Source organism: Trifolium pratense, linkage group LG3 (assembly GCF_020283565.1).
Source record: "Trifolium pratense cultivar HEN17-A07 linkage group LG3, ARS_RC_1.1, whole genome shotgun sequence".
Taxonomy (NCBI): Eukaryota; Viridiplantae; Streptophyta; class Magnoliopsida; order Fabales; family Fabaceae; genus Trifolium; species Trifolium pratense.
Window position 1 is genome coordinate 43194798 of NC_060061.1, and position 9315 is coordinate 43204112.

Consider the following 9315-nt stretch of genomic DNA (forward strand, 5'->3'; position numbering starts at 1 on the left):
TAAGTCACATGTGGGACAACAAACTATTTAGAAGAATAATTCCATGGACCAAGGACAACCCTGCAATGAGAATCAAAGCTAATGCAGTTCCTGCTGACAAATAAACAGTTGGGAAATAGCTAAGATATAGTTCTATTCTTTGTGCCTACTACTCCCTACAACACAGAGATAGCATGCCATTGCTAGATCCTTTTTATATCATGCAACATGAGACCCTTGAGTGGTGAAAACATACATGTATTTTACACACCGGTTGTTGGCCGATAATTAGGGACATGTAAGTATAACATTGTCCTATAGGCTATATCTTACATTTTCCGATTATTTCTTCAATCGGAGGACAACCGTTTGCATGTCAATCAGTGTGTCAGCAGAAAATTAACATGCCACCACATTTTTAATACCATGGGAATTGAAATAATATTAGAGCCAAATATGTACCAAAATCAGTATCACACAGGGACACAATTAAAGCAGGAAAAATGAAGGCTAATTAAAAATTGGAATTTAGCATACATATACCCAGAAAATATGATAACAGTTGATCTAATTGAAGTCATCAACAAGACAAGTACTGACTCAATCACATAAAGACCATTTTTCCTGAACATGCGCAACAAGACAAGGTCATGACCTAAAAGTAGCTCAAAATTCAAACCACCAAATCCAGCAGTTGGATGGTTGAAGCTAATGTAACGACAAGCAGGATGGGGACAATTTTCTATCTAACTTATATGTTATCAATGCACAAAAAGTTGACAAGTTGCAGAGGCTTTCGGGCATGGGGACAATTTCTCTTCAATTTCAGACTTTTTTTGCATCCATCCGCTCCAGACTTTCATAGTTTGTAAAATTCTTGCATTCTTCAAAATAAATGTTGGTAAGATAAGCTCACTTTGTAGGCCTCCTATATCCCGAATAGTGCAAGTTTTAAGGCATGATGAAACACATTCTGGAACTAACTCTGGTTCTTCCGCCGAATTTCCTAGTTCATCTTCTCTGACATGTCTTGAGCCCTATTAATAGTACACATAAATTAAAACAAAACATAAAGGTGTGATGACGAAAGATAAATCAAATGTGATTCTTACACTTAACAAACCTTGGAAAGTTCAAGACTTTGAAGCTTAGGGCAGTGATGGAGCATTTGTACCACCAAACCCCAACTATTTTTGAACTTCAAGTGGGTCAAATTATGAAAGATAGGAATGTCAATGTAAGTGCGCTGCCGCGGATTCTCCTAAATTATACAAAAAAAAAAAACTATCAAATCATGGCAAAACTACCAACAAAAATTATTTAATATAATCACTTGTGTGTTTGGTCATATCATATTCATAATAAAACAGACCTCATCGTCGTCTTCATCGTCTGTCTGGTCATGTGTGTTCAACTTCAATGTATCTAAGCTAAGAGACTTAACAGTTGAAAGTGCTTTCAGTGGAAAATGAGACCACAAAGTCTCCATGATTTCAGCTCTAGTCAAATTGGGTAAGGTTAAGCTTTGAAACATTTGAATAGCCTCAGAATCTTGTCTAGAACTCAAAGTTTGACAACTATTCAATAATTGTAGATCCTCAAGAACCGGACATCCACATAAAAGCAAAACAAAATTTCGACCACAACCGAAGTAAATAGTATCGAAATAAAGTGTTTTGAGACAGGGAAATCCAAATTCAACTTTAGAAACATACAAAAGACCCTCCACACTGAATCGACTGAGTTTAAGACTTACAAGGGTTCTACATGTGAGAATGCTCGTAGGCAATTGGGGTAAGTAAGCATCTCGTTCAGGATCGTAAGTATCTGGTTCATCAATGTCATGATTGAGATTAAGATGCTTCAGATTGCGTCGAACAACGATGTTGATCCATTTGACTACATGTGGAAAACTGCGACGATAAGCAAAGTGATGATTAACGTATTGAATGTCGAGATGGAAACCGTCGAGATCATAACCGGCACCGTCACGAGAAGCTAAAACAGAGTAAACAGATTCGTTAAATTTGTTATTGGATTTGATGCTATCGATTGTGATGTTTGTGAAGTTGAGATTGGGAACAGAGATCCAGAGATGAATCCATCTTTTGGATAAAATGCTTGTTGTAACGGCTTCTTTGGTGGTGAGGAAAGAGAGAATGCGGTGTAGAATCTTGTCCGGTAATTGGTTTATCCTATTCCGCCGCCGCATTTCTTCTTCTTTTTCAAACGGTTAGGGTTTCGTTTCACACTGCGTGCGTATGTACACTCCATTTTCTTTTTCTACCCTTATTATATGTGTACGAAAATTCCCGCCAACAATTCTTTTTCCCTCGCAAAACTCTCTTTATACTCCCACAATTTTATTTCTTTTTTCCTATTAATTAATTAAGAATTACTTAAATTATGTTTATCTATCTATTTATTTATTTTGACAGCACGTTTCTTTATTTGTTGTCCAGTGGTATGGGGATGTGTACGGGTATTTTTTTCAATCCGCGGGTATGGGTGCTCTAGGACCCTACCCATACACTACCCATTGTCATCCCTAATACCAATGCTAACGAGTCCATCCTTAAGACCTTAATTAGTAAGTTTTTTTATAGAATTTTTATAAAAATGCGTAAAGTCGCAATGGAGATTATAGTGTTTAACTTTTTGAATAAAAAATTTATTTAAATAAAATGCTTAAAGAGTGTCTCGAAGCACTCGTTAAAAGACCCTTAATTAAACTATATGGAGTATTTTTTATTAGTTCTGTAGTCTAATAACTAATGTTTCTTTTCATATAGTACCATTCATTACTCTTAAATTATATGTTTCTTTTGACATTGTACCATTACCATTCATTACTCTTAACTTATTTCAATTATTCGCAGATTTCTAACAAAACAATTCAATTAGTGACAAAAACAAAACCCAAATTAATCCCTGATATTTTTATACTAGATGTTAATCCCTCTATTATAACGAATCATGTATTAGTTTCTCTCCAATATGCAAATGTTAGACTAATTTGAGTCTTTTTTTTTTGCCAAAGACCGAATTGGCCGTCAAAAATTTGCGAAAGATCAAAATAAGTCGTCACTCTTATTTTAATTAATGAAGGATAACTTTGTAGAGTTAAAGACTAATTAATAGTTTAACTATTTAGTTTTAAATTAGTATTGATACATCATAAACTACAAGCCTGGATTTGCTGCAATAAAAAATAATGCAATCACTAGAATAATAGAATAGAAATGTTGGATAGTTTATCTTTATTTATCCAACTAATCTTAGCAAAAGAAATTCAGAACACAAAAACTGAATAAGCAAAGATGAAATTTAACTATAGCGACTTCATTATTTCCAGGAAACAAATCAATTACAATTAAGGATTACTAGAACAAATCAAGTACTCTATCACAGATGATGGAAAATCCAGTAAACAATTTAAGACTGTTTAGGCTTTATGAGATTTGAATCCTGTGGTCTTCTCTGTAAAACATTGCTCCATGTTGTTCAGTATCAGTAATGATGTGCAGCTGCAAAATCTTAATTTTCCACGAACAAAGATTTACACTGCTTTATGGTATCTTCAGGGCTGGTAACTGAAAAAACGACCAATATTAACGCGTGAGGTTCACATGGACAAAAAAAAATTAAGCTGCATTCATTTGGTTTAGTTTATCTATTACAAAGAAACCAAAATCTTCTCCATATGATGTTACAATATAGAGCAACATACCTGTGTGACCAACAGTCCGTTCAGATTCATAGATTTCATGGTCATTTCCACCCTGCTCAGTGAAAATGAAAAAAGTTTAGGTAATTAATTAATGTATTTCAGCTAATATCCATAAGCAATGCTTAAGGAAGCTATAAATCATTCGGCGAAATAAAATGATAAATGTCTTGCAAAGCGTGGAACCGTCCTAAACTAACAAAAAATTTGGAGGTGATGTTTCACCATTATGTTATTAATTATCTTTAGAGTCTCCTTTAAAATGAAGGGTACACTTTAAAATATAATGAAGTGCGGTAACTAAATTAAATTGCCACATACATTCTAGTTACAACAATTTATGCTCCAATTCATTTCCATGATTTTCATGAAAATGATCGTATGTCAAACCGGTGGATGAAAGACAGGTGCTAAAAAATCACGACTCCGTAAAATACAAAAAATTGCTTGCATGCAAAATGCAGGGAGGTAGAAAATGTAACAAAATATTGATTTTGTAGTTGTTAGACCAAACAAGTACTGCACAATAAAAACTTATGTACTAACCTTGTAAGTTTTGTCACCAAAAAAGTGGATTTCCTTGAAATCATCAAGGTATCTCAAGCAGTATGTTTTGTCCCAACCTTGAGGGAAAACCTGAAATATAGAAATCAAGACCTGTTGTTGGCTACTTAACCAAAAAATAAATTCACCATATTATTATGAAGATCATCACTTACATCAAAGCTTATCTGTCCTCCAATGGAAAATGTTAAGTTAAGGTGTGCAAACTTCTCGCGAAGTATAGAAACCATTGTTGAGCGGATGTTCTGAACCTGAAATCATATTGTAAATTTTCAGGATAAAATTATACCCTTAGCATTTCAAATTATTAAAGAGAGTGAAGAGTTCTAGTGAAATGGTAAACGAAAAATTAACCACCTTGTCATACTTCTCAAATTCATCTCTTTCTTCTTGGCTACAGTTTCGCCCAATCGGCGACACATTCAGCATCCCACTACGGAACTCTATAAATGTTCCCCTAAAAGTATTCATATATCAATTAGGATTCAACTGTTTCCTATGACAAACATGTGATTAAACACTGAATCTCACTAACCTCTTAATAGGGATATCCAAGTCAGCAATGTAATGAAGCGTAAAATTAATAAATTCCTGCAAAATACCCTATGTCAGTATTGATTAATCATTATTATTTACCAACAGGAAGTTTGTTATTATAATTTTTTTTATATATTAATTACATTATTCAATTTTACAAATGGAACACAAAAGTATATTCTTCTTTATTCACATATCTTCTAAGTAAGACGTCTTATAAATAAATGGAAATATGGGCATTACCTTGAGCTTTTCGTCCCCAACAAATGTCTTCAGGCTCTGAAAAGAGAAAGTTCACAATTCATCACGGGGAGTCAGACAAAAAGTTTACATTTCTAAATAGATGGAGAATGTGTTTGTGTGTGGGGATTGGGAGAAGGTGTTTTACCAAAGTTTGTATCTAGTAACATTGAAGGATCTATCTAGTAACTACTAGCTAGTAGTTTCTCTAAATACTTTTGCATCTAAGCAACATTGAAGGATCTATCCTGCAACAATTTGAGTCACAAAGCTGTACCTTGTGGTCCTAGAAATTTTAACCAATAGACCACGGGAGTATTGGAAGTTATGTATGAAAGTTGTATATTGGAAGTTACCAAGATGCTACTTTTATTTTTTCATTTCATTAGCGTATTCAAACCTATTGCTTCTGCTTTCACGTAAGTAATAAATTGATAGTCACAGTGCTTAGCTCTGCCATGGAAATTAATCATCAAATTATGTTACAGCCATAAGCTTATTGCATCATTCTAGCTACTTTCAAATATATTCTCTAACTGCATAAGTTCCTTTTAGACTCTGCATTGTTAATAATTTCTTTGTTTTTGATAGAAACATGGATCATGAAGTGGGCCTTGACTTTAGGCCCAAACCTAAGATATGGAGAGCATGGCTATATAAGTTGTTTCATAGAGAGAAAATGAGGCATCTAAGAATTCTATTAGAAAGAATGGGTCACCATCTTGGTGATTGAGGGAAGCCTAGTGCTTTTGGGGCTGATAGCTACTGCTATCAGTTTGTTATCTTTTCCATTACTCTTTCTCTTGTAATTGTTCATCCATTCTAATACAATTACAGTGTTTTCATTTCTATTCTACACATATTACTGTTTTCATTCATATTATTCATACACGAACCCATCAGTTTTATATGGAGACTTTGATGGGAACTTGAATGATGATGGAAACTATAGGAGCTTATGTTTCTTTACCTGAGTTCCAATGAGCTTTCCTTGCTTATGAGCCACAAGACCATTCTCAGAAAATACATAATCATAGTCATTGGTAACTGCAACAAGTAAATAGTGACAGGACCATCAACACTCAAGATAGTAAATTATCTAAGATTTATGTTTTTTTCGAAGTTGAGAAAAAGAAGAAAGTAGGGAATGTAACAATAATTATCAGCTTAGATTAGAACACATAATTTCATCAGAATACAACAAACAAGGACAAGAAAAAAGAAGAAGATAGGAATTCATTGGTGATGAATCTAGAAAAACCAAAATCAATTTTCACAAAGTGGCTTCTTAGTTCCTACATGATTTAAACACTGCAGCATCAGAAACCAATGTGGTACTTATATTTATAGCTAACCTGTCTGGCCAAGTTGCTCCGATATCTTCACAAGATCGGAACCCCCAACAACTCCAACAGTTACAATCTGTGTGACCAAACAATGTCAGATCCAACAACATAAACAGCAGAAAAGAACTTTAAAAACAGGTTTATGCATGATGCAGTGGATGAAAGTTGGAGATAAAAGACAACAAAAAAATAAAATGCATGTAATATAAGAAATAAAATCCCGAATAACGTACCTTTCGTAGTTCTTGTATGAATTTCAACATCTCGGGAGTAGCCCCCTAGCAATTGAGTAGGCAACAGTAAATAGATGTGATAAAAAGCCAAACAATACGAAATAGTAAATCCACATTTTCTAGTTTTGTTCAGCAAGGAGAAATCATGACATTTTATGACGAGTGAACTGATGAGTAACATTAGGTACTTAACAACAATTTTACCAATTGCGGATCGCGGAAAATAACAGTTTGTTCAAATTCCACTATGTTATTATCCTATAACGCCACTATAACCATGATTTAACAACACTCAATACTAAATAGCATATCATGGAATGATAGCGATTTGTTCAAATTCTGCTACTCTATATCGCTATAGGCCAATATTTGACAATACTGCTTAACAAACAATAGATCTAATAAGAAGTATGAACCATATGAAATTAGTGCATTGCTACATTGATTGCAACAAAATAGCTATACTAATAGATTGTCATTATCTCCATATAAGAATGAAATACCTTCCTAGGAGCAGTAAGAGTCCCATCAACATCAAACAAAGCAATGACACCAGGTTTGAGAGCAGCCATTATTATAACTAGTTAATCAAGCACCCAAACCTGCAAAATTTTGAACCTTTTCATCAAATTTCAAGCAAAAATATGTACACACTTGCAAATAAATAAATAAAATCCAAAAAGTGTTTTGCTTCATCAAACAATCAATGAAAAAAATATTAAATTATAGAAGCAGAATTGAAAGTTACCTGAGAGGAGAGTGTGGAAATAGAGGAGAAGGAAGCAGAGATGGAAGAAAATGGATCTTGAATGGGTGGGTTTATATAGATTGGATGAGGTGTGATCTGTGAAAAAGTGAAAGAGAAGGTTCACAGTGGGATCCACAAAAAAGTGGAAAATAACATGTGCTTACGTTATGAAACGTGAAAGAGGAAGATTCATAGAATAAAGTTTGAGGATATTCGGAACTTTATTACAGGATGCGTGTAACGAAGTGGAAACTTACAGATTCAAAAGTACAGTACTGTAAGTTGGAAGGAGTGTAGCTTTGCTCCTTTTCCTAATGCTCATTTTCTTCCTTTTTCTTTTTTCTTTTTATTGATTGAAGACATGTGGCAAAATTAAATTGAATGGCTGAGATTAAAACCTATAATTAAGTAATTGTTTTGATAAAAAAAAAATAAAGGGAAATAGCGTGTCTTCTTCTTCATCTTGTTTCAGAGATACAACCATCATCTCATCCTCACCTCACCACCTCTTCCTCATGCCGCCGCCCCTCCCCGGATGTCATAACGGCGGCGTCCATCCACTGACGGCTGGAATTTAAAGATTATACTTACATATTTAAAAATTAAAAACAAATTAAAACAGAAAGTCTTTTCATCTTTACCTCATCGCCATATCTCCTCCCTGTTCCTCTCGCCGTCGCTCCACCGCCGCCACTACCGTTCCTCACAGTGACGGTGTGTTAATTACTAAAATTTATTTTATGAATAGATCGATGATGAATGAGAGTGGAAAATCAGGATGAAGAAACTGGAGAACTATAGTAGATCATAGTCTCTGACAATGTGTTGCGTTTGTTACTGGTTTATTCAATTTCCAGTGGCTTGTATTTAAATGTTATGTTATTTAGATTGCTATGTTTGTAGAGATTGCGGCGGTGGAACGGTGAGGTTTGGCGAGATAGCAAGACGGCGAGTTGGTGTGTGGAGAATAATAGTGGATGGACGCCGCCGTTATGACGGACGGGGAGGGGCGGCGGCGTGAGGAAGAGGTGGTTAGGTGAGGATGTGAATGGTTGTATCTCTGAAACAAGAGGAGGAAGAAGAAGAGGGAGAAGAAGAAGACACATGGCCACACGCTATTTCTTTTAATCAATCTTAGCCATTCAATTTATTTTTGCCACATGTCTTCAATCAATAAAAAGAAAAGAAAAAAAAGAAGCCTAGGAGCAAAGCTGCACTCAGTTGGAAGACAAGAGTTCAAATCTGCTCAAAGTGCCTCTATGCTCCAGTTCTCCAGTTCCTTAAACAGATGACCGACACGTGGATAAAAAATTAAATCAACGGTTCAGAATTAAATGATTGTTTTCCAGCATTAATAAATAAAATAAAAGGAACAAACAACCCAGACGCAAACACAAAACGTTCAGTCATCTTCTTTAACAGCGAAACCCCGATCGCCGCTGTAAAACTTTGCAGATCTGAAATTGAATCTTCAGCTTAATATTAATAATATAGAACAATATCCATACTAAAGCGTCTGAGAAATTGCATTGCGGCTGCGACAAATCGAAGTAGAGGAAGCTTTGTCGAAGTTTTGCCAATGGAGTTCTGAAATACAGTGAGAGAAATATCGATGAGCAGAATAAAACTTTTGAGAAGATTTGCTTTAATTTTAAATGACGTGGCGGAAACTACATCATTATATTATTGTTTAACTCTTATAGATATGTCTGATACGTGTCCAAGAAAAATATAAACAAAGGAAAAACAAATTTTTTTTAGGATATTTGTTTGACACGTGTTGTACGAGTATCGGACACCGATCAAAAGAGTGTCAAAGTAAATGAAAAATTGAATTTTTTGAACACCGGTATGAGCTATACGACACGTTCCGTATGAATGTTATACTGTTATCTCGATTTTTTGACCATATGCATTTAATGCAAAATTAGTGCATTTTGG

At 34.6% G+C, this 9315-nt stretch overlaps 2 protein-coding genes across 5 annotated transcripts; both read right to left on the minus strand.

Annotated features, from left to right (window-relative positions):
* Window positions 1–496: 496 nt before the first annotated feature.
* Window positions 497–2252, minus strand: LOC123912915 (F-box/FBD/LRR-repeat protein At1g16930-like). The gene is made up of 3 exons (XM_045963508.1): window positions 1352–2252; window positions 1103–1240; window positions 497–1016 (listed from the first exon to the last, which is right to left on the minus strand). The coding sequence occupies exons 1-3, from the start codon at window positions 2189–2191 to the stop codon at window positions 741–743; spliced, it is 1254 nt and encodes a 417-aa protein (XP_045819464.1). The 5' UTR covers window positions 2192–2252; the 3' UTR covers window positions 497–740.
* Window positions 2253–3300: 1048 nt separating this feature from the next.
* On the minus strand, window positions 3301–8436 carry LOC123912916 (phosphomannomutase). Of its 4 annotated transcripts, none has more exons than XM_045963509.1 (13): window positions 8016–8424; window positions 7375–7470; window positions 7130–7228; window positions 6627–6671; window positions 6403–6469; window positions 6018–6094; window positions 5051–5086; window positions 4806–4861; window positions 4628–4727; window positions 4426–4521; window positions 4253–4342; window positions 3710–3761; window positions 3301–3572 (listed from the first exon to the last, which is right to left on the minus strand). In XM_045963509.1, the coding sequence occupies exons 3-13, from the start codon at window positions 7196–7198 to the stop codon at window positions 3517–3519; spliced, it is 744 nt and encodes a 247-aa protein (XP_045819465.1). In that variant the 5' UTR covers window positions 7199–7228; window positions 7375–7470; window positions 8016–8424; the 3' UTR covers window positions 3301–3516. The 4 variants fall into 4 exon arrangements, with proteins under 4 accessions (XP_045819465.1, XP_045819467.1, XP_045819466.1 ...); XM_045963511.1 differs by lacking the exon at window positions 8016–8424 and adding an exon at window positions 7632–7894; XM_045963510.1 differs by lacking the exon at window positions 7375–7470 and having other exon boundaries at window positions 8016–8436.
* Window positions 8437–9315: the final 879 nt, after the last annotated feature.